Source organism: Drosophila biarmipes, chromosome 3R (genome assembly GCF_025231255.1).
Source record: "Drosophila biarmipes strain raj3 chromosome 3R, RU_DBia_V1.1, whole genome shotgun sequence".
NCBI lineage: Eukaryota > Metazoa > Arthropoda > Insecta > Diptera > Drosophilidae > Drosophila > Drosophila biarmipes.
This window is the reverse complement of record NC_066616.1, coordinates 7,485,323-7,510,469: the sequence shown is the minus strand read 5'-3', so window position 1 is coordinate 7,510,469 and position 25,147 is coordinate 7,485,323. Positions and strand designations below refer to the sequence as shown.

Below are 25,147 nucleotides of genomic sequence, written 5' to 3'. Positions count from 1 at the left end.
AGGCATTAGCGATTCTTCGCTCGTTTGGCCGCTCTCTCGAAGAAAGCCCACAGGCACAGGAGAGCCAGCGAACAGATAAGCAAAGCAAACAAGGTGTAAGAAGTGAACCGATGGACAAATAAAAAGTTTATTTTTGATGCAGCCAACCCAGTTTTTTATTGCACTCGCAAAATATTGTGTCTCATAAAAATCAATTTTATTCGTCACGTTCTAAGGTATACTTAAGAAAGGGGTGAAGCAGGAATAGTGATCAAGCTATGTTATAATATAATTTATAAATATTATTGTTAATTACCAAAAGGGTTTTGGATTCCTAGATCACAGGATACTTAGCTAGTAGCAAAGAATAATCCACTACATTTAAATTTCAATTTATCGTCTTGATCTAATCCAAGGGAAGAATTCCTAATGTGCTTCACCATTTTGTTTCAAGTGTAGGTGCATTCTAGAGTGTTGTAGCTTCGTTACACTTACAAGGCAGCCCGACGCGTGTGTTCTTGTATTTGCCCAAGCTCTAGCACTCTCGCGCACTTCTGTCGCTCTCTCGCCCTCTCTTTTCCCGCTCTTTGCTGTTGGGCGAGATCATGTGTGTGGGTTTGGACTGGGGCTCGCGAAACTCTTAACCAGTGGCGTTTTTTTAACCAGTTTATTTTACATTTGCGTGAGCGCGGACGTGTCCGGAAAACGAGCGGAAACCAAGTGAAACCGAACGGAACACGGCCGTAGAATAGTGTGTTGGTACAATCGTACGTTCGTACAGTCGGAGATCCAACGGAGTGGTGTCGTCACTTCTGGGTGGCTCTTGACAAATCCGTAGTCGGTCAGCTTTTGTTTCTTCGAGTGCGGGCTTTTCATGTATCGCCGTCGCTATTCCGCTTTCGAGCCGAGCACGCCCCGCGTGGGGGTGCTGCCCTCTCCGCCCCTCCACCATGTGGCCGCCCCACCTGCGCCCGCCCCCAAAACACCACCCAAACTGAGCGTACACTTTGACCCCAATCTGCCCAAAGATAGCAGCGACAGCAACAACAACTTAAGCAGTGAAAATGCAAATGCCAAGAGCGGCGGCCGCAAGGCGCGTTCGCTGAGCAATTCGCCGCTGTACCACCGCAAGAAGCGGTATGGCCATCTGCCGGCGCTGATGTCGAATAACGGGCCGACGGCCAGCAGCAACTACCAACTGCTGAACAGTGCGAATCTGCGCGATCTCGTCGACGGCCAACGCCACTCGCAGCACGTAAGCAGGCGCGATGACAGCGGCAGTGGTCTGAGCCACAGTCACAGCCAAACCCAAAGCCACATTAGCCAAAGCAATCAAAGCATCCCAAGCCTGCCGAGCGGCAAAAGCAAGCCAAAAGATGGCAAAAAGCTGAAGGCAACTTTAACGGCGGCCATGTCGTCATCGCTGCTGCGGCGCAAGGCGCACAGCAATCACAGTCAGCAGCAGAAGCTGCAGCAGCAACAAGAGCTACAGCAGCAGCAACTGCAACAGCAGCAGCAGCAACTGCAGCAACAACTGAGGAACAAAAGCAACACAATTGCCAATGCTGCTCGCCATTCGCTGGGTCATTCACCCTCTGCCGCCGCCGCTGCCGCAGTGCAGCAGACGCTCGTCTACGAGCGGCGGCGCGTCAGCAGCGCCCACTCCTCCCCCTCGCCCACCCCGCGCCACCACTCGCCGGTGCACCAGTGCATGCTGATGCGACGGCGCAGCGACTACAGCGTCGAGCAGATCGAGCAGTGGAAGCGCCAGCAACAATTGCTGCCCCGATCCGGGCGCAAGATTAGCGTAAGTGCACCGAAAGAAAAGTGTGTGGGATATTATGCATGTGTAATAGTCAATTCGCGGTATTACATTCTGATGCAATACCTGAACTTTAAGAATTAAAATAATTTAGAGTATTAAAACCACCAAATGATGTGTGTATATTTATAGTAAACATCGAAAAAATTAATTGGGCAGCACTGGGACTCGAACCCGCGTTTTTGCTACCGAGTAACTCTCACTTACAACTCAGTTTAACATTAACCAGATGTCAGAATACTGCGATTTTATGCTATGTGGAAAATGTATTGAACTGAAAACAAAGAAAAGCCATCAAGTGTGTGTTTGCGGCAAAGCTTTGGGGGAAGCTTTTCGGCCCATTGAATTCGGCTGAATTCAGTGCATTATATATTTAGCAAAAAACGAGGGTCAGCCTTACAATGCTCATTCGAAAAATAGCTTCAGAGTTGAATCTAAAAGTAATACAATAAAATAAAAGAGTATAAAAATAACTCTTATCCTAGTTATCTATGTCTGAAGAATTCGCGTTTATTCTTTAATTTTTATTTTATTTACCTGGATGCAAGAAGTACTGGAAGTCGCAAAAGGTATTTACCAGCTTTCCAACTTTTAAAACACACTCTCGAAAGATTGTTCAGCATCGGGTGTATTTTATTGCTATAATAATCTACATATGAGAATATTTCTCGCAGTGCACACTTTTCTTGACCCCATTTTTCGCTAGAGAAGAGAGCGACGGGGTGGGAGAGAGAATGATTGCGGGTATAAGCGTTTAGGCTAAACCAAAATTGGTTTGTACTCGTATGCGAGCGTAATTTTTCAATTGGCGTATCTGATATGGAGCACTTGTCCCATTCTCCGCGCCCCTCGCCACCCGCCCTCCCCTCGCTAATGTGTCATAATTCCACAATTGCACATTTCAATGTTAATTCAAGCTACTCGAACTCGAAACCCACCTTCTCCCCACCCCTTTCCACGATCTCATAAATTTTTCATTGGTGCTGGAATTGTTTTCGCTTCTCTGGGTTTTATCTGTGATTTCGCCTGTTGATTAGGAGATAACGAAAAGGAGAACTATATCAGCGCAATTTCAACTATTATTTACGAAGCGTTCCTCTATTGTTTACCTTTGGCATTGTTCATGTTTTGAAATCCTTGAAAAGCTCCAATCTTGTGGCCCACATATAATGTCAGAATAATATCGGTTATAATATCAGAAGGTTGTGGAGAAAGCGGAAGCGGGCGAATGTCTTCATCTATGGAGAAAAAAGGTGTAAATAATACTAAGCCTGAAGTAACTTACGTAACGCTCTGCGTCGCATGTGTACTTTTTACGACCCTTCAAGTTGGCCGTTTGTTTCTTTAATGATAGTTCACTTGGCACTGTCTTATGTAGTTAACAGCAATAAATTTAGTTTTATCGTTTCAAAGGTAAAAATAGAGGTACATAAATGCGGAAAACTTGAATTCACAGATTATAATATTATATACAACTTTCGAAAGTGATTTGAAGCCACTATCAAGTTCCATGACTTTAATCCAACGTTTATATTTTCCATTCCAGTTGCCTGTCGCTGATCCGTTCCTAGAGAAAGTAAACCTATCGGACCTGGGTAAGTTTTCGACCTACTCTCTCCTGTTCCGCCCCCTCTCCCTCCTACCACAACTGCCGCCCCTTGAGGCAAACAAAAATGTTTAATTTAAATAAATTAGCAAACTCATTTGGCATTCGATCAAGAGTCGGCCTCTGAGGATTTTCTTTGGGCACACGACGCCATAGCCAGAATAGAATAGAACCTGGTATATATGCATGCTGATAGACCAAAGAGGAAGACATGATATGGAATCAAAGTCATAACTCACAGGGATTATGGTAGCAGCAATGGAATATTTGGTGGTTGACGTAGGCGGGTGTTAAAAAGCGACATGGAACATAATCGTTAGCGAATGTGGATATATATTTGTTTGTACGACAAGAATAGTTGGGGCTTCTGTTAAAAAGTTTCCAGCGCAGACCCGAACACACCCCCAAAAGTCTGTTTTGGCTTTTGCTTTTACCACAGCTAATTATAAGTTCCAAGTACGCCGGAGACCACTCGGGGAAAAATACGCAAATGAGGTGAGGGCACAATGAGAGCCGCGAGGATAGAAAATAGTGCATGTAATTTGTTGGCAATTTCAGACATTTCATGATCCTCATTAACGTCAATTCCCAACCGATCCGATCCAAACCGATCTCTCAGCAAAGATTGTATTCAATTTATACAGCGCCTCTGAGAACTTTTCCGATCGCGTTGCGGGGTTTCTGCTCAGAGCGTTTCCCATTTGTATTTTGTTCAGTTGTATATCATTTGTTTGTTTTTGCGCTTTTCCCTGACGAATACTTTTCCGACCCAGAGACCGAGACAGCGAGGGAGAGGAGATGGAAAACACAGACTGCAGATCAGTTTATGATAAAATTTCGAATCGTTTAGAACGTCGCCAACGAAGACGGGCAGACGACAAAAATTCGGCGATTTTCCGTGTGTTTTTCGGGTGTGCGAAACTATTGGCAGCATTGAAACCGTTCTCGATCTATATGTGTCTATATGTGCAAAAGTGTATGGATAGTGCCTATGGATAATGCTCATTGCCGTAGTGTCGTAGGAACTAGTTACCAACCCAAAACAATCGAATCGGCCAACTGCAAAGCAAAGTCGACCCGTCGAAGGTCTTCGCTCCTCTCTTAGTCATTCGCTAAGAATTTTAGAATAGCGCCGCGACGCCAAAAGCAACTGAACCATCACAACCGCCCCCTCGTACCGCCCCATTTTCCCCGCTCTGTGGAAATGGGTTTTCAATTGTTTTGATCCCACAAAGCAGAAAAGAAATAGCAGAATAATCAACAAACCAAGGAGCATTTCAATTAACTCGTGTGGCCCGTGGCCCGCTGTCAAAAGAATCGCAAAACGCAGGAGCCCATAGAATCAGAATCGATAACCCATATATACCTTGGCATTCTCATATGAATATATGTATATGCATTGAAAAACCAATCAGGGCAACAACAAAGCCCATCGATATTATTGAGAGGGAGTGAGGAATGCGAAAAGGAATGCAGAGACAGAGACCGAGACCTTCACCCATCTCGCCAGGCTTTTTATCTCGATTTCTTTCGACTTTCTTTATCTATTCGAACCATTTCGCCGTCCGGCAACCGCAGTAGATTTTATTTATTAAACAAAATTTGAATGTTTACACAGCTCAGTCGGAAAATCTTTTGCCATTTTGCATATAGCTCCAAATGTTTTACAATTTAGTTCGACGCATATATGTGTGTATTTTCCTGCCGAGGTATCTGGCCTTCGTTTTCTATATTATTTCTGGTCGTTCTTAAACTGTCTGTTGTCTTTCGGCTCATTTACGGTGGACAAATCCGGATAATACTTTAAGCAAATTTCCAAATGAGCAAAATAAAATTAAGACATGAGGTCCTCTTACTATTTTACTATTTATTATAAACTATAAAGTATTACTCAGGTTTTAAAAATACTTTTTCATTCAGTAAATAAAACATTTACTTTGATCTTTACCGAACTGAGCCTGTTCATATATTATTTGAACGAAAATAATCTGCTAGCTATAAACAAAATTAATTATTTCCCAAATAGTTTTCCAAATGCAATTTCCCCAAAAGAAACGCAATAATGCTCATAGACATTCGAAATTTCAGTGTTGAGGCCTTATGCTGCGGTTAATTAATTTCTTGGCACAACTGTCTGTCCCAATATCTGTTATGTGTCGCTATAATGGCTCCGACAAATGCTGAATCGGCGAATGTTTGGCTTGCATTTATCAGGCCCCTGACAAGAGCGATCTACAGGCCCTGTGCTTTTATATAGTTTTTGATTAACACCTTTTGGCCCCGCCTCAATATTTATTTGTTTACATTGTGCCAGAGCCGTGTACATTCTACCCCTCTCACTTGATCCCCCTTTGCCTCGGTCAGAATTGAAATAATATTTATTGTTGAACAATTTGGTGAATCTATTCTATTCTGGTGTGGCTGCTTCTGTTGCTTTTGTCGTACGCTAAATTTTTTTCAATTAAAAATGTCTTAATTTAATCTAACCCAACGCGTGCGCCCAGAAATTTATTGCCGACGGTTGTTCTTTTTTGGGTTCGGTTCCGGTATGGGCACAACAATATAAATTTACTGCCTTAGCTAGGAACAGTGAGAAGCGCGTAGAGCGGCGCCGCACTGTTAGCGGACTGTTAATGGGCTGTTAGCTAGTCGATCAATTAGGCAGAACAATTAGCAGAGCAAATCGAGTCGCCCAGTTAATTGTTAGCGCCCACAGGCCTCAGACGGGAGCCAGATCAGATCGGATTGGATCAGACTATCGTTATGCGACACTGAAGATCGCTAAAAACAATAAATACCCAGAGTCAAACTAGAGCAGAGAGGGAAGCCAGAACGCATGTTACAGTTGCACTTTTATTCGAATCATGCGGGTCGTCTGGTGCTGGGAGGTGGCAACGGTCGTCCGGCCGACGTCCTTTGCTATCCGCTGGAGAGCATCAAAGAGTTCGAGCAGATCTCCGAGGCCTGGAAGCGTCTGCTAGCCGAGCTGCTGAAGAAAGGTGCCCATCCTAGACCCCAAACCTGAAGAATCTGTAGCCCAAAGTTTACTTGTTTTCCCCTTTAATAATCCATCTTTCTTCTTTTTTGCGCAGAGGAGGACGACTCACAGATCTTCGTGAAGTTCTTTCGTTTTCACAAGTGCTATGATCTGATACCCACCTCCGCCAAGTTGGTCGTATTCGACACCCAGCTCCTCGTAAAGAAGGCCTTCTACGCCCTGGTCTACAACGGGGTGAGGGCGGCACCGCTCTGGGACTCGGAGAAGCAGCAGTTCGTGGGCATGCTGACCATCACGGACTTTATCAAGATCCTGCAAATGTATTACAAATCGCCCAATGCGTCCATGGAGCAGCTGGAGGAGCACAAACTGGACACGTGGCGAAGTAAGTGATGCCAAGTAATGTGGTCTTTTGATTCCAAGCTAATTTGCCTCCTCCGCCAGGTGTTCTGCACAACCAGGTGATGCCGTTGGTCAGCATCGGGCCGGATGCCTCCCTCTACGATGCCATCAAAATTCTCATCCACAGCCGCATTCATCGCCTGCCAGTCATCGATCCGGCGACCGGCAACGTCCTCTACATCTTGACACACAAACGCATACTGAGGTTCCTCTTCCTATACGTAAGTCTTCCAGCTTTATTTGTTACTTACTGATAATTAACCTTGTAAGTTTCCTATGCACAGATTAATGAATTACCAAAGCCCGCGTACATGCAAAGGAGTCTGCGCGAACTGAAGATTGGCACCTATAACAACATCGAGACCGCCGACGAGACGACGAGCATCATCACGGCGCTCAAGAAGTTTGTGGAGCGACGCGTCTCAGCCCTGCCACTCGTGGATTCGGAGGGACGGCTCGTCGATATCTATGCAAAGTTTGATGTGATTGTAAGTATCCGGGGATCACCCCTAAGAAATCCCTAGGGAATTTAGGAGGTTTGAGTACCAAGATTCAAAATTGTCTTAAAAATGCTATAAAAAAAGGTATAAACCTTACATTAAACATTAAAAGCCGTAAAATATTCAATCAATTGATTTGTTTAGTAAGTGGTAAAAAAAAATTAAATAATTGCTCTAAAATAAAATAAAAATAAAAAAAATGATATGACTGGTATACTTTGAAATTTTACCGATAAGATTTTTGGAAAGGAAATTCCTAATGAAAACGAAATTACAATAAATTGAGTATAGAATATTTTTAAGAACACGAAGTAAAGGTTTAATGAAATACTGTAGTCAACATAATATTCCATTTTTCCCACAGAATCTCGCTGCTGAGAAAACCTACAACGATCTCGATGTGTCGCTGCGCAAGGCCAACGAGCACCGCAACGAGTGGTTCGAGGGCGTCCAGAAGTGCAATCTGGACGAGTCGCTTTACACGATCATGGAGCGCATCGTCCGCGCCGAGGTGCACCGACTGGTGGTGGTCGACGAGCACCGCAAGGTGATCGGCATCATCTCGCTGTCGGACATCCTGCTCTACCTGGTGCTGCGGCCCAGTGGCGAGGGCGTCGGCGGGTCAGAGAGCTCGCTGCGCGCCTCCGATCCCGTCCTGCTGCGCAAGGTGGCCGAGGTGGAGATACCAGCGGCTGCCGCAACGACGACGACAACGCCCCCGCCTCGCAGTCCCTCGGCCGGATCCGGCAATCGCAGCCTGATCGAGGACATACCCGAGGAGGAGCCAGCGCCGACGAGGAGCGACGATGCCGACAGTGATAACAACAAGTCCGCCAGTGAAGATAAGGCCAACAACAACCAGCACGATCAGACGACGACGACGACGTCGGCGGCGGCGACGACAGCTAACGGTGATAGCAGTAACAGTCCTGTGGAAGTGTCATTCGCCGACGAGGCGCACGAGGAGGAGTCCGCCGACCAGGTCGAGAGCAGAAATTGTGATGATGATGACGACCAGGAGGCGCTGGCGGAGATCGAGAGCAAGAAGGCATCGATGGACGACGACGAGGACGATGGGCTGAGCAGCGCCGTGTCCGCTGCCTCCGCTTTGGGCCAGTCACTGACGCCCGCGGCGAGAGAAATGGCGTTGGTTAGTGAATAGACCCTTAATTTAAACACAAGCTAAAGAGATACAGCTGCTACTACAGAAACGGAACGGAAACAGAAAAAGAAACAGATACAATGCTAAACAAGAACTAAAAACCCAAAACACAACAATAATGATAAAGCAGAGAAAATTATATTTGAATATTAATAGTTGTTAAGGATATATTATTACAATTATGAAATATTATGTATTTTACAAGCAACTAAAAGCAAAACAAAACAAAAAGCTGTTAACAAGATGTTTATATATACACACGAGAAAACGAAAACAAAACAACAAATTACATTAGAACGTCTTTAAATTTTAAACGATGTAATTGATTATTATATGATAGTACAGTACAAGTCAAAGATTGCGTTTTGCATGGGCTGGCGGGAATTAAAATCTTGGATGAAAACCTACGGCGGATTCAATTTTAAAAGGTTGATTTTATAGAAATTTCAATTTTGTAAAATAATTTTTTAATTTTTTTAAATTTTCCAAAATATGCAAGCTTAATACATTACATTTACTTATATTTATATAACAACGCTTGTTGAGCCGTTCTGAAGAAGACATAAATGAAGTACGAATCCGTCTGGAATTATTTTATGCGTATGAAATTTTCTACTTGAAACTAAAAATATCCTTCGTTTTCATAGTTTAAAATTCAGCTTATTTTTGACCAGGTTCAATAAGTATAATTTAAGCTAATAATTGAAGCTTTCGCCGCAAGCATCTTTAATGTGGCTATAAAATAGCTGAATCGGTATCTCTGTCGCCGCCTTATGGTCGCTATCTTGACCCGCAGTCATATGTTCATTTTGTTGACGTTTACTTTTTTGGCCAAACCAAAAAGCATTGCGCACCAGGTTGAAAAGCCTCCAGGCTAATTCGCAATGGAGCTGATCGTTCTCGTGGGGATTGCCATTGCCCTTTTGGTCGTGATCATCACGCTGTACATGCTGCAGAAGAAGAATGCCAGCCCAGGTGAGTCTAAAAGTGGGTGCCACCCTCCGAAGGTCGACTAAACCATTGACCTCAAAATATGCAGAAACCAAGCCAGCTGCTGCCCCACAACGTGGCGTCCCACAGCGCGCCCAGGAGGGAGTGCCGCGTCGGGCGCAGATAGCACGGAATCAGCGCAACCGGCTGCGCCAGAATGCTCCAGCGGCTCCAGTTGCTGCGCCAGCAGGTGCTCCGCCAGCCCATGGCGACTCCGACAACGAAGACGATGCCCAGGTGGATGCCGATGGAGCTCGCGTGCCCCAGGCCGCGGTGCTGGACGAGAAGATGGGCGCCAAGAAGCGGGCCAAGATGGAGGCCAAGGAGCAGAAACGTCTGCAACGCGAGCAGGAACTGCACGATCGCGAACAGCGAAAGGTGAAGGAGGCCAAGGAGGAGGCCGAACGCAAGCAACAGGAGGACCTCGATGCGGAAGTGGAGCGCAAGCGGCTGGAGGCCGAGCGCCTGGCCAAGGAGGAGCGAGAGCGCAAGGAGCACGAGGAGTACTTGAAGATGAAGGCCGCCTTCAGTGTGGAGGAAGAGGGCTTCGAGGAGGGCGACGCCGACGAGCAGGACAACCTCCTGGCCGACTTTATACAGTACATCAGGGACAACAAGGTGGTTGTCTTGGAGGATCTGGCTGTGGCCTTCAAACTGAAGACGCAGCAGGCCATCGACCGCATCCAGGAACTGCAGGCCGATGGCACCATCACCGGCGTCATCGACGATCGCGGCAAGTTCATCTACGTTTCCGAGGAGGAGCTGGCGGCCGTGGCCAAGTTCATCAAACAGCGCGGACGCGTCTCCATCGCCGAGCTGGCAGAGAGTAGCAACAACCTGATTAACCTGACGCCCGTCTCCGCCGGCGGCGGCGGCGAGGGCAGCTCCTGATGAGATTTGTTAGCCATTTATAAATTAAATTTATATTTTAGATGCGATGTGTTGGTAGAATAACAAGAACAAAAGGAAAACATACACTTAGGCTTTGGTGTCCACTCCATTCGGCCCCTTGGCTTTGCAATCTTGGCATTCACAGACCAGCAGGAAGGTGTCGCCTTTCAGGTGGACACTGCGATTCCGCTGGGCGGTGGACAGCAACTTCCTCAGTTGGACATTGGAAGCGAAGTAACTAGCTTTAGGATTGCCGGGAAGCTCCTCGGCAGGTTTGGTTAGGAATTTTCCAGCAACTGTGTGGGTAAAGAACGCCATGAAGTCAGTTGGAACTCATATAGAAGACCTCTACTTACATTCCTTCACTTTGGCTTGAAGCTTTTCGCTGATAAGGATTTGCTCTTTCTCGTTCGTTAACTCTGGATCCTCAAACTGGTTTATCCATTGTGAGATGGCACTGGTAGTTAGCCCCTGATGGTTCTGTGTCCAGATGGCCATTAGTGCCCGGAACGCCTCTGGTGTCCTGAACTAATTGGTTTAAGAAAACGTGTTATTCTTTTAGTTACAACGGACACTCCGTATACTAACCCTGGCCAGCTCCTTTTCACCAAGTATGTGGCAGTAGGAAAGATACAGCGAAGGTTTCCTGAATAAAAGGTGGTACTGGATGGCCAGTACCAGAACCAGTAATACAGCCTGACCTACGGAGAAATATATGATGTTGAAGTATACGCTGTTGGTGGTGTTCCGAAACCGCTCCTCCCGAAAGCGCTGGTAGTTCTGGTCCTTGAGGATCTCCTCTGCCTGAATCATGAGCTGGCGAACCCGCAGCTGCATATTGTCCAGGCCCTCCATCCTTTTGAGATTTTCGTAATCCACAGCTTTCTCGCCTATCTTGATGTCCAGGTGAACACGCAGCAGGGTGCCACTGAACCATTCGGAACCTGTGGGTTCCAGGCAGATTTTGTGGTCCCCAGGCCAGGAGGTGGTAAACTTAAGGCGGGCCTCCGGGCCATAGTCGCGGGACAGGATGAGCGCGGCGTCGCTGTCCCGTATTTCCACCTGCATTCCAATGCGGGGTGACAAGGCCATAAGCCCACCGGATCTCGGATCCTCCACCTCCACCTTGTATTGGACTGAGAGGTGATGGAGAGGCAGTTAGAAATGCCAACAAGTTGGGGTAAACATATTTCGAGCTTTACCAACAACATCAGTATCGTCGGGTGCTGCCTGGATGAAGCACTTCCGCTCCTTTTCCCGCATATGAAAGTACAGACCGGAAGTGCTGTGCAGGATGCCCAGGAGGAGGGCCAGGAAAATTATTCTCTTTTGCATGGCAAACCACTTTCCGTAAAAGCTTTTTACATGCGTATCTTTGCACAACTTAATGAAATATGTATAAGCACTCAATGCGGATCGCGCTACGACGCTTATTGATACGAAAGTGTTGGGTAACGTTCTCCAGGCAGGAGTGGATGGGGTGGGATGATGACTAACCTTCTGTATAAAGTGCGCGCTCGATAAAACACTTTTTTTAAGAGATTAGTTAGGATAAGTATTAAAACCTTTATATTCTATAATATAAATGATAAGATCAGGCATTTCGGATTAATTCGTTTGAAATTCTTCATAATTTGTTTGGCACATCCCTTTCCTTTTATTTCAGAAACACGCGGATACGCTTCTCCAAAATCTGTAACATTTATTCTAAAACTTATACATACTTTTTAGCTGTTTACTCTTCAAATAAACATTTTTCATTGTACAAAGATTAAGGATCTTAGGCTAGTTCATCTCGTCATCATCATCATCGTAATCGTCCATTTCGTCGTCGTCGTCCTCACTGGTCTCATCGGGATCGGAGGCCTGCGCTCGGCACTTGGGGCACTGGCAGACGAATATGTAGTTCTCGCGCAGCACCTTGTGCCTCGAGTGGCGACTCCGCTCCAGCATGCATTCGTCCAGGTAGGAGATACAGATCTCCTCCCCCTCTTGTATGGGCGCCAAGGCCTTCATCACCACAATGTCGTTGGAATACGGAAAAGTGGAGCATGCATTCGGCACGCAACTGTGGTTGATTTTGCTCTGGAGGAGGTACAAGCCGGAGCCTTCGTTGTTTAGGAATTCGCCAGCAACTGGTGGGAAGATAAAACATATTTTTAAGAAATAAAATATGGCTCGTATGGTCTTCTCGGGCTTAGTTACATTCTCCGACTTTGGCATAGAGTCCATCGATGACCGTGTCCAGCTGGGCTTTGTCCGCATCCGGCAGAGGCAGTTCGGACACCTTTACGACCCACTGGGAAAGCACGCTTGTGGCGATGCCCTGGCTGTTGGTGCCCATAATGCCCATCAGTGTTTTGAAGGCATCGGGAGTTGTGAACTACGTAAAGGAACCAAAAGTTAACCGCTTTTCAATCTGCTCCCTGGGGCATGCTTACCATCGAGAACTCCTCGCCGGGAAAGGCATTGCAGAACGCCAAGTACAGCTGCTCCATCTGCTGTTCGAAGTTTTCGCCCAGCATTTTGTGGTAGATCTTCTGCTCCCGATTCACAATCAGTGCCTGGAAGGACTGGAGTTGCTCGAGGAACTCGGCCTTCTTGCTGCTCTGCTTGTATAGAGCCATCAGGCGGACAATCAGCATGATACTGCCCGTCTCGGGCGGATAGTGCATTTTCTTCCAAGTCTCGTTTAGCACATTGATGGGATGTGTGTCGTCGGTACGGAAGCCTCCCATGCAGGCCTCCCGGTGATAGCGCTTCTGGGCCTCCATCAGGCAGTCTTCGGAGCAGTACCGCACTTTGCAGCGCGGACACTGGGTGAACTGGGCCAACCACTGGGCAGTGGGATCGTGCTGCAGCAGAGGCACCTCCACCTGAGGATCGCTGGCCAAGCGGCGCACATTCTCCAGCACTGTCTCCAGCGGACGCATGCAATGGTCACACGCCGCATAGCCGTACGCCGCGTTCCAAGAGAATTGCCGGGAGACAAAGGGCTCCTCCTCGAAGATCACCTCGTCCGCGGCAAAGTTCTTGGTCGCAATCATGGCTCGACCCTGCGAAATGTTGTGTGTTTAGCTGCAGGTTGGATGGATCGAAGCACACCACTTACCTTTCCGGGCAGTTCCCGAATCTCAAAGTGGTTCATCGTGCCTTTTGGACGCCTTTTGATTTCGCCAATTGAGCTGGGTTACCACGTGCGGTGTACATAAACAATAACAAGACTGTCGCCGATATCAACGGGCAGGGTTATCGGTCCTAACACTAATACTTTGTTCAGACAGAAGTCAAATTTCAGTATATTTTACAAATTTTTTATTAAAAAAAAAATTCAAATTAAGAGGCAAAGTGGGCAATTTTGAGATCACCGCCTGGGTTTCACATGGATTCAGAAAATAATTGCGATCAATTATCTAGCTTGTACAGTGAATCTTTTAGACTTCTGGCCATTTCGACCAATGTACACTAAACAAGGTCAAAGAAACAACTAACAACTTTTGGTAAAAACACATGTTTATTTTCCACCTTAAAAAGCAGAATTTTGGACGAAACAATAAAAGCAATGTTCCAAAAATGGAATGTCAGACCGTGTTGAACTCGTAATAAAATTTGAAATCAATTGGCATTAACGCCTAAAAGTTTGTATTGTTGACTAATTTTCCTAAAGAAAAACCATTTTATTAAAAATAATTAACAGCATTTAGAACAGTTTTAATATATATATCGTTTAACCATCGATGATAAAGTTGAAGCAGCTACCGAGACATCGATCTATCGGCTATCGATATAAAAATCCTGAGAAGAGAAAAAACAAGACTTATTTGGTCCTCGCAATTCCGAATCCCGGCCCGTGAAAAATGGCAGATGAAGCGGGCAACCAAGCCGAAGGCCAGCGGCAGTTTATTTGCGGCGTGATCGAGGGCTTCTACGGCCGCCCGTGGACGACGGAGCAGCGCAAGGACCTGTTCCGGAAGCTCAAGTCCATGGGCATGGGCTCCAGCCCTTCCTACATGTATGCGCCGAAGGACGACTACAAGCACCGCGCCTACTGGCGGGAGCTGTACACCGTGGAGGAGGCGGATCACCTGTCCAGTAACTAACCTTTGCACTGCGCAAATCCCTTGGTTAAGTGCCTTTTTCTCCCTTGCAGGTCTGATTGCGGCGGCCAAGGAGGCGGGGATCACCTTCTACTACGCCCTGTCACCCGGACTGGACATGACCTACAGCAGCCCGAAAGAGATCGCCACGCTGAAGCGAAAGTTGGATCAGGTTTCGCATTTCGGCTGCGAAGCCTACGCTCTCTTGTTCGACGACATCGAGTCTGAACTCTCAAAGGCGGACAAGGAGGTCTTTCAGACGTTCGCCAACGCCCACGTGTCGGTCACCAACGAGATATACACGCACCTGGGCAGCCCCAAGTTTCTGTTCTGCCCCACCCAGTACTGTGCCTCGCGAGCCGTTCCCACGGTCCAGGAGTCGGAGTACCTGAACACTTTGGGCTCGAAGTTGAACAATGAAATTGACATTCTCTGGACGGGGGACAAGGTAATCTCTAAGAACATATCCCTGGAATCTATCCAGGAGATTACCGAGGTTCTGCGACGTCCGCCGTGCATCTGGGACAACCTGCATGCCAACGATTACGACCAGAAGCGCGTCTTCCTAGGACCTTACATTGGGCGATCGCCGGAGCTGATCCCTCATCTGCGGGGTGTAATGACCAATCCCAACTGCGAGTTCTACGGTAACTTCGTTGCTATCCACTCGCTGGCCTTCTGGTCGCGCTGCAGCATGGACTCCAAGGTCAACAGCTCGCTGAGCGCGGACATAAAACTGGAGACTGAAAACGAGGATGACCTTCCGACGGAGTTCCTCTTAAAGAACGTGTACCACCCGCGATTGGCTCTTAAGTTAGTAAAATTAACAGAAACTCTTGTAAGCAGATAATAGCTTCCTATCATTTTAAAGGAACGCCGTTACGGAGTGGCTGCCGGAGTTCTTCATGAAGAAGGAGGCCTGGGGACCCATTACTAAGCCCCAACCGCAAGTGCAAATGGTCATGCCAATCATTCCCATAATCCCTTCCATCAATACCTGCATGAGTCTCACCACCACCACCACCACTTCCACGAGCTCGAGGACGGTTCCGGAGGTCAACACCACGCAGTTGCAAGCCCTTGCTGACGTTTGGTAAATTGAATCTTTATTCTTTGTAAACCATTTTATTACAAGTGCAATCCATTTTCGCAGCGTTGTGACCTCTTCGCTGACACCCATCTCGAATCCAGTTATGAACTCGCTGGTGTCGCCCACAAAGGTGATCACGAACGACGAGATTATTAATCCCATTCCAACCACAGCCGCCAGCAACATTGAGTTGCCCAAGAAGATACCCATATCCGTTGTCCCAGTGCCCATTATGGAAACGAAGAGTGTGGAGGCTTCCGTGGAACTGGCTCTGGACAATGCAGTTTTCAACGAAAATGAAACGAAAAGCGAATCAGCAAAGGAGCGTCTTGAGTTGGATGACTTGGAGGAGAAGCAGGAACCCGTGGCCAGTCTTTGTGTGGACTCAATGCTGGACGACGCCAGTTTGAGCCCTTTGAGTGCCGGTGTCAATGAGCCCATGGAGTGCAGTAGCAGTATAGCATCCCAGGTCTCTCCGAGGGAGGAGGAGGCAACCAAACTGGTGGCCGACGATGTGCTCATGGAGTCCGTGAACGATGTGCACGTAAGTATGATTTTAGATCTTTGAATCCAGGTTATTGATTGCCTGTTTGCTCTATCCAGAGTATGCATGTGGAGAGTGGGACTTCGTCGCCGATCTCAAACGCGGAAATGCGCGAAGAAAACGAAGCTCAGTCCGATAGGACCATCGATAATAAGTATGCTCCTTAGGTTTAGAAATTATAAGAAGACCTAAGACTAAACTATTATTGATTGCAGTACTTGCCCCGGCGAAAGGATAACCGTTGAAGATCTGGCTTTGCTTTGCGATCTTTTCTATCTGCCCTTTGAACATGGCAGCCGCGGCCAGAAGCTGCTTGTTGAATTCAACTGGCTAAAGGGCAACGCAAATGTGATACTGCAGGACCGTTCTGCCGGTGGAAAAGACGATGCCGCCAAAGCAGCCAAGCCAGAGGTCACCGAGTGGCACCAGCGCTGTGAGCAATTCGACGAACTCTGCAGCGCCGTCGTTAAGCTGCTGATCAAGATAGCTAACTGTCAGAACAAGGAGATTTGTCACGAGTTGTACTCGTACGTATGGGATATTTCCGGCGCCCTGTCCCTGCTCAATTGCTACGTCAAGTGGCTGGCTCTCGGCAATTTTCCGCAAAATACATCTTCCTACACGGAGGGAAGCTACACTTGTAAGTGAAGCGTTAGGCACTTTGTATAGCAACGCTCACTCTAACATGGTAACTTTTGTAGGGTTCAGCAAGGGCTGGAAGGAGGCGTTCATGTCCGGTGACCAGGAGCCGTGGGTCTTCAGAGGCGGCCTGATTGCGGACCTGCAGCGCTTGATGCCCGTGGACTCGGGCAATGACCTGTTTGTGTACAAGCTTCCGGAACAACCGACGGCCAACTACTATCTCCTGAGGCCCTACTGCAACTCGGACGAGCAGAACGTCAACGACGTGTGCACCCGTCTGTACCTGCAGTGGCAGGGGGAGCTGGACGGAGGAAGCCACATTCCGTTCCCGCTGCCGGCGAATGTGGCTAACATTGCGGCAGATGGGCTGGTGGGTGGCCATCTCACCCTCAGTCCGCAGTTGTGCATTGTGGCCTATGATGAGAATAACAGTATCATTGGCTACTCCTGTGCGGCCCTTGATGTCAATATATTCCGGCGCAACCTGGAACTTTGCTGGCTTACCGAACTGCGCGAGAAGTACCCCACGGATCTTTGCCCACAGGAGGGCGGCGAGGATGTGCGGAAGCTTGTCACAACGTTCGTGGAAAAGTTCCATTGCAGCAGCGGCAACGTGCCTGTGGAGCAGTGTCCCGTGGAGGTGAGTAGCTCCTTTCCAGCCGTGCTGGTCTGCGGCACTCTGCGAGAGGCGGAGGAGCGGGACTCGGGCATCACCAAGCGGATGCTCACCGTGCTCTTGGCCGCCCTGCGAGCGAACGGCTGCTTCGGGGCTCACGTGTGTGTGCCCGAGAAGGACGCCGGGCAGGTGAACTTTTATTCAAGGATCGGTTTCGTGGAGGTCTACCGCGAGGAGGCCACCAAGAGCATTTACATGGGTCGCCGCTTCTAGCGTTTTTCGGATGCCAGCTCCACTGCCTCCACTTTTAATGTTCCTTCATCATTGGTATTCCGGCTAGTTGCTAGCCACTCTCGTCTTTTAACGTCCTCGTCCTTTTTGTATTCCCGTAATGTAACAAGTTTGTATTACTGACCAGCCCTTCTAGCATTTAACTTAAGCGTCGTTTTCGTAACTTGGAAAACAATAAAAATACCAATTTAATAATTCTCTAACTAGCTCTTGTTGAGGTCGTAGAACCACACGGTGTTCACCCCGTCCTCGATTATCTTTACGTGCTGCAGGTTGGGCAGGGGGAAGCGGCAGGCTATGATCTTGGTATTATGCGGGCACTCGGCGATCAGCTTGTGCTCCAGGTCCTGCATCATCTGCTCCACGCCGAAGATGACCACGAAGTCATAGTCTTTGATATCGAACTTCCACAGATCACGGCGGAAGAACCTCGTCTGCCTGGAGACACCGTGGCGCAGGGCAGCCAGGCGGGAGTAGTAGACCAGCCATGGGTTTAGCTCCACGCCGTCTGTCCTCAAAGCCTTGTGGTGCTGGGCCGCCGCTGGAGAGGATTACATAAGTGATTTTTGCGGTTTATGGGCTATCCGGTAGGCCGAAACTCACCCACAACGATGCGTCCGTCTCCGGAGCCGATGTCCAGCAGTTTGCCACCCGCGCTCTTGGGCAGGAAGCTCAGGACATTCTGTATTTGTTCGCTGGTTGCCGGTACATACGGGAGGCAAATCCTCCGAAAGGCGGGCGCCACGAAGGAGGCACACACAATAGACAGGCCGATGCCCACCCCACCGGTGGCAGCTATCAGGATTTTGCCACCCGTGGACATGCCACTTTTTGGGGTCCTGGACACAGTTTTCGCTGCATCTTCATTAAGGATTTCCATTTTGTAGGCGGCTAGAATTTTGTTTACAAAATGTGTCAGTGTGTGCACCCATTAAGAGGTAAAAATTCACTGATCGCCTATCGATAGTTGATGGTCGCCAGCCCTGCACGACGAGCCCCGAATACGGTCACACTGCCCTGGTCGCTATTAGCGGATGTGGCAACACTTTTTTCGTGCGTTTCATGTGTGCGTGCGCTTCCTATTACAATTTTTTCGAAGGATTTTCCGTGTGTTTTGTTGACGTGCAGCGCGGCGGAAAGTGAAAAACGCAATCAAACAGTGCCGTGCAACAGGGCGGGTCAGCGTTTGGCATAAATTGCAGTGTGTGCCCCGCGTGCGGACAGGCGTAAGGCGTTTAAAATGGCGAACGTAAGGGACAGCGACACATCACTGTGGCTGCATAATAAACTGGGCACCTCGAACGACTCGTGGATAAACGGCTCGATCTGCTCGCAGCTGAACAAGGAGGTGCTGCGCAACATCAAGGAGTGCTTCCCGGACCTGCAGACCCAGGTCAAGCTGAAGCTCCTCCTCAGCTTCCTTCACATTCCGCGCCGTCTGGTGGAGGAGGTAAATCAAATCAAATCGTATGAAATGGCGTTGGTGTATTTTGTATGGGAAAAGTACACCAGCGCACGCACTCACACACACGCGCGAGCAGCGACACGCGCACACGTATACAGCGTACACTTGCCGTTGGTGAAAGAAAAAGTGCGGAAAATGTGTAAATACTCGGCAATTGTTATTAATTCGATCAGCTGGAGCGCGTTTCAAAGTGTATATTCGTTCTATTTGCGATTACCGAACGGGCGATTTCGCTGGCTTGTGAATATAGCTAATAGCAACGTTTCCCGCCACTTCTGCTTTTGTGTACACATTTCTCTCTCCTCTGCACTTGTGCGTGTGTCTCCCTCTCGCGGCTGTCGTTGTGTGCGTGAGTGGGCTGTTGTGGGTGGCTCGCGGATTCATTTGTTTGTTGTACCCTTCGCAGAGGGTGTTTCGCTTTTTGGCTCGCGTTTGTAACGCACTTACGGAACTCAGCTTAAACCCAGGCTTCCAGATGTGCATCCCAAAATAAGCCTTATATCTTATCTGTGAATGGCGGTTTCCTTTTATCTTCATTTAGTTTGTTTACATGTGATAGAGCGTAATTCAAAACAGTGTCATTTCGTGGTTTTGCAAGAGTTCTTCTCAAGTATCAAACCATGTTGATTTATATTCTATTGGTTTTATGAAAACAAAGCATGAACTAATAATCTTATTGACACAATGTCATAAAGAATAGTTTATGGTTATGACCTTTGAAACCGAAATCATTCATCTGGAAGCGCATAAAGCTTCGTCGAACCGGAATTAACTTTCCCACTTATCATTCACTTAAATGCGCCTTTCAGTGGAAGGCGGAGCTCGAGGAGGTAATAGAGGTGGCCGGCCTGGACTCAGAGCTATGGGTTTCCATGCTGGCGGAGACCATGAAGACCTTCCCGGCCACCAGCTCGCTCAACACAGAGATCTCCGACTACGAGGACACGCGTCCCATCTTCACAGACATGGTCAACGACCTGCGCAAGCTGGTCACCAAGCACTCGGACCTGGGCATGCTGCCCCTGGAGTGCCAGTACCTAAACAAGAACGCGCTGATCTCAGTGGTGGGTAGAGAAACTATTGGTAGTCCTATCTGACACAGCTAATCCACTTTTTGATTGCAGGTGGGCCAGCAGCCCGCCCCCGTCAAGCATTTCACTCTGAAGCGCAAGCCCAAGAGCGCCCAGCTGCGAACCGAGTTGCTGCACAAGTCCGCGGATGCCCAGTCCTCGCTGAAAAAGGCCTCGGCACCCACGATTCCACTGCGATCGCGTGGCATGCCCCGCAAGATGACGGACACCACTCCGCTCAAGGGAATCCCATCGCGCATGCCCACCACCGGATTCCGATCGGCCACTGTGCCGGGAAATACAGCCCAGCGGCCCAATCTCAGTCGCACGCCCGCTGGACGCAAGGATGGCGGCATCAAGCTGATCGAGTTCACAGAACAGCCGCTGGGCTATGCGGCGGCCAAGAAGCGGAAGCGCGAGCAGCAGCTGGAGGAGCAGCAGAAGAAGCAGGAGCAGAAGCAACAGGCGGCGGCAGCAGCAGCAGCGGCGGCGACGGCAGCAGCAAACAATACTGGCGACAGCTCGCCAACGGACGGGGCCACGGCCAGTGGAGGAGAGACACCCGTCACGCCCACGTCGGCCAACAACAGTTTCGAAATCAAAATGGAACCACAGCTCCTCAACCAGAGCGCAGGAAGCCTGGAAGAGCAGCAGGATGATGATTTGGCCGGCAAAACGCCCATGGAATGCGATCCCGAGACGCCGGAGTACGCCACAGCCACGCTGGACTTTGCACCGGCCACCACTGCATCAGTTGCCGATGCCCAACCCGGAAAACCCGTGGCCGAAGTCAAGTTAAAGACTCCGCGTACCCCGAAATCAGCGGCAAAGTTGAACAACAACAACAACAGCTTCAATCACACCCCAAAACGAATCAAGCAGGAGATCGAGATCAAGAGCGAGGAAATAATAGTACCCGCCAGCATCAAGCTGGAAAAGATCGAGACCTCGCCGTCGACGCAGGGACAGCAGCAACGTGTCATCATCCAGCAGCAGCCGCCTAGCTTGGTGCAGCGCACCCCGCACCTGCTCATCCGCAGCTCGCCGCAGAAGAGGCAGAACAATGGGGCCACCACGAGCACAGGCACCACTACAACGGTGGGAAACACCACCATCAAGATGGAGAAGCTGGACATAAAGCCCATGCTGCGAGCCACCGGCGTCTCGCCCTCGACGAGTGCCGGCACCACGACAACTCTGCTCACCCCGCAGCAACTGCGACAGGCGGCTAATCCGTTGGCCAACTTGCCTAACAACATCTCCGTGAAGATAACCTCAGCCAAGGCGAAAGCTGCGGCCGCCGCAGCGGCAGGTCCCAGTGGCAGCCAGACGCAGACGCAGCAACCGCAAACGGTGCAGGTTCAGCAGACACCGCAGCAGTCGCACCCCCCGCTTCTGATCAACAGCTCCACGCCCGTGATCCTGGCATCCTCGCCCAGCGCTCAAAGAGCGGTAAGTTGAGTAAGACAAAGTGTATCCTGAAAATGTTTTTTAACACTTCGGATACGCTCTTGCTTATAAAATTTACATATTTTTTCCTTCTGCTCTCAAATATCACTCATCCTTTCCTTGCTGACCTTTATTTTTTTCGTTACAGAAGGCTTTGGCCATGCCCAGTAGCAGTACCACACCCACCACAACCACGACGATACCGTCGCAAGCCATAAAGACGATGCCGCTGAGCCAGCTGAAAACGGCTACCAACAGCGGACCGGTGATCATATCACAGACTATAATTCAGCCGGCGAAGCGAGCCCAACAACAGGCTGGAACCTCGAGTGCCGCAGCCGCTTCCCAGCAGCAGCAGCAACAGCAACAACAACAGCAGCAGCAGCAGCAGCAGCAACTGCTACACCAGCAAATCCAGCAGCAGACGCAACAGACTCAGCTGCCACAGCAGCCGCAGCAGCCACAGACGCAGTACATCCTGGCCACACCCCAGCAGCAACCGCAACAGATTCAGCAGCAGCAACAGCAGCAAACCATGTTGCCAACGCTTACCTCGTTCTCTCACAGTCGTCCTCTGCCGCAGACCACGACGCTTTACCAGGCCACTAACCCTGGCGGCAACAGCCAGACACCCACCAAGATACTGCTAAAGACCTCGGGCACATCAAGTGTGGTGATGACGCCTCTGCGCCAGGCCCAGCCGCAGCAGGCTACCGCTGTGGTGTCCTCGAATCCACCGCCTCTGGTGGCCACCTCGGCAGCAGTGGTTTCCCCCGGTCAGTCAAACACGTTAAACATTCAGAACGTGCAACTACCCAATCGGCCAGTGACTATTCAACCAGCCTCCCAGGCCGCGCAGCAACAGCATATGCAGGCCCAGATGCAGCAGCAACAACCTCATCCGCAGCACACGATCGTCGCCAACACGACTGCCACGCAGCAGCCCAAGTTGTCCCAGGTTCTGATGCAGCCAACCGGAGCGGTGGCTGGCGGCGTGTCCGCCCTGAACGTGTCTCCCACGTCCGGCAAGAACAAGACGATCATACTCACCCAGAAGGGCGTTATACTGCGGAACATAGGTGGCGATATGTACCAGCAAATACCCATCAGCAATGTGGGCAACCTGCAGGGACTCGGCGGCACCACGTTGATGACCACCACGGCTGGGCCGCCGAGTCTGGTGAAGACAACACCCTCGACGGGAGTGCAATTGCAGCAGCAACAGCCTGGAAAGCAGATTCTGCCGACTCTCATACCAACCAGTTCTCTTGGTGGACAGCACGTCCTTGTGCAGCAGCAGCAACCCACCAACGTGATTGGCAATGTAAGTGTAATAGATGGAATGATTTTGGTAAAAATATTGGATTCCATTTTGGAGCACCGATTTAAGGACAGCCCTAAACCAACCTTGCTTTCTTTGTACAAGAATATGTGTAAAATATTAACATTTCTATCAGTCCCAGCAGCAGACCATCATTCGCCCTGTGATGACCAACGTGGGCGGAGGCTTGACCACGCTGCCGCAGGGCCTGACGCTGATACAACGGCCGGGCCAGCAGCCGCAGCTGGTGCAGGTGCAGGCGGCGCCGGGCAGCACGCAGCGCACGATTATCACCCAATCGAGCACGGCGGCGGCGGCGTCGCAACAGCAGCCGCGCCAGCAGCAGCAACAGATTCTGGTCCAACACAAGCCGGCTCCGACCCTGCAGCAGCGTTTGGTCACCTCCACCACCAGCGGTGGCCAGGGCCAGCCGGGCAATCCGAATGCAGGCATCGCCCGCACCGTCCAGGTCCAGGTGCAGGCCCAGCAGCCACAGCAACAGCAGGCTGCGCAGCAGCAATCGCAGCAGGCTCCACAGCGACGAGGTCTCTCGCTATCGGTAGGATACCTATAACCAATTATTATGATAGGATTGAGTTAACTCCCTTGGTTTCTTTTAGAACGAGCACGTGCACAAGGCGCATGAAATGTTCCGGAAGGCAAATCGTGTCTCGCGACCGGACAAAGCCCTCATCCTCGGCTTTATGGCGGGTCTGCGTGAGAATCCGCGTCCGAATAATGAAAATGTGCTGGTCATCAAATTGGGCGAAACAGAGGTAAGACTGATTGCGTCGTTTTTCACCAAACATCACTCCCTCTCCAATGCAAATCATTTATGAAAACATTACAAACATTTGTTTCAATATTGTCATAAATGTTATTGGTATATGTTTGATGTCTAGAGACTAGAGTGAGACCATTTTTTTAATGTATATCAAACATATTTGCTTAGTTCAGAAGCTTATTTAGGAGCAAATGCGAGTCCAAATTAATATACCCCTGTTATAATTCAGGCGAGATATTAAGGTTGCTTTTCATTTCTGTTAAACCGTGTAGTTTATTTGCTGATGATTATTTTGTATACATTATTTTCCACATTTTAATTATTGGCTTTGTGTTCGCAGGAAAAAGTACAACAGGAGGATGGCAACACGGCGCTGTGCCTGGTGGAATCGCACATCCGGCTGGACTACAACACCGGCGAGTGGAAGACATTCCAGAACTACAGGCTACAGGACCAGAGTGCCGCCTCATAGTCCACGAGGGTCATACGCATAGTTCGCAGCACCAAGTGAACTGCGGCAGCCAGGCTGAAGTCGAACATGCGTATATGGATTATGGTTTATAGATATACACTTTGATTTGTCATCCGTTCTGCACGGGCTGCCTCGTCGCCGCCCCTAATTAGGCTATTGAAAACCCCTTCTCTCCCCACCCCATCCCTCCCGCAGTCAGCAAGCACCCCAAGAATTGCTGGAAAATTGAAACTATTTAATAATTAAGGTAAATTAGCTGTACAGTTGTTTAGTATGTAGAAAAGGCTAGCGCTTAAACATTTAGTAAACATGCCCGTTCACACATTCAAACATCCACACACCCAGCACCCATCCATCCATTCATCCAAGCACGCAGGCATGCTCACCGTCGGCTGAACGCTTCACTGGAGGGCAGTGGGATGGCGGATGGGCCAGAAGTGAACGTTTGGACGGTCGCATAAGCACACACAACACAAGCACACACCCATGCATTTTAGATCTGCATATATATACCTAGCTTATGTAATTATTGTCGAGTAAAAAGTGTGTAATTATCTTACCAAGCAGCATAAAATTTAGAGACGCTGATCGGCGCTCGTTATTCATTAAAAAATCAAATGGAAATATATATAGTTATAGATATATATGTATGAGCCGCAGCAACCACAGCAAAATTAACTTAAATCTTGAATTGTGTAATAGACAAACAATAAAACTAGCATATGTATTTATGGCTTAAATGTTAAATCCGTTGGTCTTATATTTGAGACACCAGAATGTGGGTCATGTAAACGTCAGCTCAGCTAGCCAAACACTTGATCTGTAGATCAATTTGATTACCAATAAGTCTTTGCCGAACCGGAACCCGTATTGCAAAATACAAATGCTCAAGAAATGATAGATCTACTTAACTTGTACGACATATTTGAGTCTCTTGAGAAGGGGCTTACAATCCC

At 48.9% G+C, this 25,147-nt stretch overlaps 8 protein-coding genes across 17 annotated transcripts in view; 4 read left to right on the top strand and 4 right to left on the bottom strand.

Annotated features, from left to right (window-relative positions):
- The window catches only part of LOC108027153 (5'-AMP-activated protein kinase subunit gamma-1), a 68,442-nt gene extending 59,617 nt beyond the window's left edge, over positions 1-8,825 (top strand). For 6 of the 8 annotated variants that reach the window (XM_017098377.3, XM_017098374.3, XM_050888793.1 and 3 more), the window contains 5 exons: positions 3,348-3,396; positions 6,500-6,790; positions 6,850-7,028; positions 7,092-7,295; positions 7,672-8,825. In XM_017098377.3, coding sequence (XP_016953866.1) covers positions 3,348-3,396; positions 6,500-6,790; positions 6,850-7,028; positions 7,092-7,295; positions 7,672-8,469 — 1,521 coding nt within the window. In that variant the 3' untranslated portion in view covers positions 8,470-8,825. Of the gene's footprint in view, positions 1-651; positions 1,787-3,347; positions 3,397-6,028; positions 6,407-6,499; positions 6,791-6,849; positions 7,029-7,091; positions 7,296-7,671 lie in introns of those variants that run through there. The other 2 variants (XM_017098379.3, XM_017098382.3) reach the window with 2 other exon arrangements.
- On the bottom strand, positions 2,414-4,100 carry LOC127011548 (uncharacterized). Of its 2 annotated transcripts, XM_050888799.1 has the most exons (3): positions 3,842-4,100; positions 2,911-3,039; positions 2,414-2,827 (listed from the first exon to the last, which is right to left on the bottom strand). In XM_050888799.1, the coding sequence occupies exons 1-3, from the start codon at positions 3,981-3,983 to the stop codon at positions 2,709-2,711; spliced, it is 390 nt and encodes a 129-aa protein (XP_050744756.1). In that variant the 5' UTR covers positions 3,984-4,100; the 3' UTR covers positions 2,414-2,708. The 2 variants fall into 2 exon arrangements, 1 of the variants encoding a protein (XP_050744756.1); XR_007764574.1 differs by lacking the exon at positions 3,842-4,100 and having other exon boundaries at positions 2,414-2,857; positions 2,911-3,126.
- Positions 8,826-9,254: 429 nt separating the features above from the next.
- Positions 9,255-10,434, top strand: LOC108027430 (DDRGK domain-containing protein 1). Its single transcript, XM_017098876.2, has 2 exons — positions 9,255-9,444; positions 9,509-10,434. The coding sequence occupies exons 1-2, from the start codon at positions 9,354-9,356 to the stop codon at positions 10,348-10,350; spliced, it is 933 nt and encodes a 310-aa protein (XP_016954365.1). The 5' UTR covers positions 9,255-9,353; the 3' UTR covers positions 10,351-10,434.
- Positions 10,367-11,798, bottom strand: LOC108027003 (transmembrane emp24 domain-containing protein eca). Its single transcript, XM_017098202.3, has 4 exons — positions 11,553-11,798; positions 10,939-11,486; positions 10,707-10,878; positions 10,367-10,646 (listed from the first exon to the last, which is right to left on the bottom strand). Exons 1-4 carry the CDS (start codon positions 11,683-11,685, stop codon positions 10,438-10,440), a joined length of 1,062 nt encoding a protein of 353 aa, XP_016953691.1. The 5' UTR covers positions 11,686-11,798; the 3' UTR covers positions 10,367-10,437.
- A 229-nt stretch (positions 11,799-12,027) lies between these two features.
- LOC108027451 (histone-lysine N-trimethyltransferase SMYD5) lies at positions 12,028-13,903 on the bottom strand. The gene is made up of 4 exons (XM_017098903.3): positions 13,463-13,903; positions 12,792-13,406; positions 12,556-12,733; positions 12,028-12,485 (listed from the first exon to the last, which is right to left on the bottom strand). Exons 1-4 carry the CDS (start codon positions 13,496-13,498, stop codon positions 12,136-12,138), a joined length of 1,179 nt encoding a protein of 392 aa, XP_016954392.1. The 5' UTR covers positions 13,499-13,903; the 3' UTR covers positions 12,028-12,135.
- A 217-nt stretch (positions 13,904-14,120) lies between these two features.
- On the top strand, positions 14,121-17,833 carry LOC108027252 (protein O-GlcNAcase). Its single transcript, XM_017098606.3, has 7 exons — positions 14,121-14,442; positions 14,501-15,260; positions 15,319-15,540; positions 15,601-16,081; positions 16,141-16,235; positions 16,297-16,721; positions 16,783-17,833. The coding sequence occupies exons 1-7, from the start codon at positions 14,208-14,210 to the stop codon at positions 17,610-17,612; spliced, it is 3,048 nt and encodes a 1,015-aa protein (XP_016954095.1). The 5' UTR covers positions 14,121-14,207; the 3' UTR covers positions 17,613-17,833.
- LOC108027253 (ATP synthase subunit C lysine N-methyltransferase) lies at positions 17,769-18,631 on the bottom strand. The gene is made up of 2 exons (XM_017098607.3): positions 18,234-18,631; positions 17,769-18,171 (listed from the first exon to the last, which is right to left on the bottom strand). The coding sequence occupies exons 1-2, from the start codon at positions 18,508-18,510 to the stop codon at positions 17,834-17,836; spliced, it is 615 nt and encodes a 204-aa protein (XP_016954096.1). The 5' UTR covers positions 18,511-18,631; the 3' UTR covers positions 17,769-17,833.
- Positions 18,632-18,671: 40 nt separating this feature from the next.
- LOC108027250 (negative elongation factor A) lies at positions 18,672-24,938 on the top strand. Of its 2 annotated transcripts, none has more exons than XM_017098605.3 (7): positions 18,672-19,080; positions 19,905-20,159; positions 20,220-21,617; positions 21,766-22,938; positions 23,072-23,494; positions 23,556-23,711; positions 24,060-24,938. In XM_017098605.3, exons 1-7 carry the CDS (start codon positions 18,871-18,873, stop codon positions 24,189-24,191), a joined length of 3,747 nt encoding a protein of 1,248 aa, XP_016954094.3. In that variant the 5' UTR covers positions 18,672-18,870; the 3' UTR covers positions 24,192-24,938. The 2 variants fall into 2 exon arrangements, with proteins under 2 accessions (XP_016954094.3, XP_016954093.3); XM_017098604.3 differs by having other exon boundaries at positions 18,674-19,080; positions 21,763-22,938.
- Positions 24,939-25,147: the final 209 nt, after the last annotated feature.

Excerpts from the sequence above, each read along its gene's own strand:
- LOC108027003 (XM_017098202.3), bottom strand. The coding sequence starts at position 11,685 with ATGCAAAAGAGAATAATTTTCCTGGCCCTCCTCCTGGGCATCCTGCAC. Across the intron at positions 11,487-11,552 it reads CGACGATACTGATGTTGTTG|TCCAATACAAGGTGGAGGTG; the intron begins GTAAAGCTCGAA and ends ATCACCTCTCAG. Across the intron at positions 10,879-10,938 it reads GTGAAAAGGAGCTGGCCAGG|TTCAGGACACCAGAGGCGTT; the intron begins GTTAGTATACGG and ends TAAACCAATTAG.
- LOC108027253 (XM_017098607.3), bottom strand. The coding sequence starts at position 18,510 with ATGGAAATCCTTAATGAAGATGCAGCGAAAACTGTGTCCAGGACCCCA. Across the intron at positions 18,172-18,233 it reads AGACGGACGCATCGTTGTGG|CGGCGGCCCAGCACCACAAG; the intron begins GTGAGTTTCGGC and ends AATCCTCTCCAG.
- LOC108027250 (XM_017098604.3), top strand. The coding sequence starts at position 18,871 with ATGGCGAACGTAAGGGACAGCGACACATCACTGTGGCTGCATAATAAA. Across the intron at positions 21,618-21,762 it reads CGCCCAGCGCTCAAAGAGCG|AAGGCTTTGGCCATGCCCAG; the intron begins GTAAGTTGAGTA and ends TTTTCGTTACAG. Across the intron at positions 23,495-23,555 it reads GACGAGGTCTCTCGCTATCG|AACGAGCACGTGCACAAGGC; the intron begins GTAGGATACCTA and ends GGTTTCTTTTAG.
- LOC108027451 (XM_017098903.3), bottom strand. The coding sequence starts at position 13,498 with ATGAACCACTTTGAGATTCGGGAACTGCCCGGAAAG. Across the intron at positions 13,407-13,462 it reads TTCGGGAACTGCCCGGAAAG|GGTCGAGCCATGATTGCGAC; the intron begins GTAAGTGGTGTG and ends AACATTTCGCAG. Across the intron at positions 12,486-12,555 it reads CTATGCCAAAGTCGGAGAAT|TTGCTGGCGAATTCCTAAAC; the intron begins GTAACTAAGCCC and ends TCTTCCCACCAG.
- LOC108027252 (XM_017098606.3), top strand. The coding sequence starts at position 14,208 with ATGGCAGATGAAGCGGGCAACCAAGCCGAAGGCCAGCGGCAGTTTATT. Across the intron at positions 16,236-16,296 it reads GATAGGACCATCGATAATAA|TACTTGCCCCGGCGAAAGGA; the intron begins GTATGCTCCTTA and ends TATTGATTGCAG. Across the intron at positions 16,722-16,782 it reads CACGGAGGGAAGCTACACTT|GGTTCAGCAAGGGCTGGAAG; the intron begins GTAAGTGAAGCG and ends TAACTTTTGTAG.
- LOC108027430 (XM_017098876.2), top strand. The coding sequence starts at position 9,354 with ATGGAGCTGATCGTTCTCGTGGGGATTGCCATTGCCCTTTTGGTCGTG. Across the intron at positions 9,445-9,508 it reads GAAGAAGAATGCCAGCCCAG|AAACCAAGCCAGCTGCTGCC; the intron begins GTGAGTCTAAAA and ends CAAAATATGCAG.
- LOC127011548 (XM_050888799.1), bottom strand. The coding sequence starts at position 3,983 with ATGAGGATCATGAAATGTCTGAAATTGCCAACAAATTACATGCACTAT. Across the intron at positions 3,040-3,841 it reads GGAACTTATAATTAGCTGTG|ATGAAGACATTCGCCCGCTT; the intron begins GTAAAAGCAAAA and ends TTTTCTCCATAG. Across the intron at positions 2,828-2,910 it reads AAACATGAACAATGCCAAAG|GCGAAATCACAGATAAAACC; the intron begins GTAAACAATAGA and ends CCTAATCAACAG.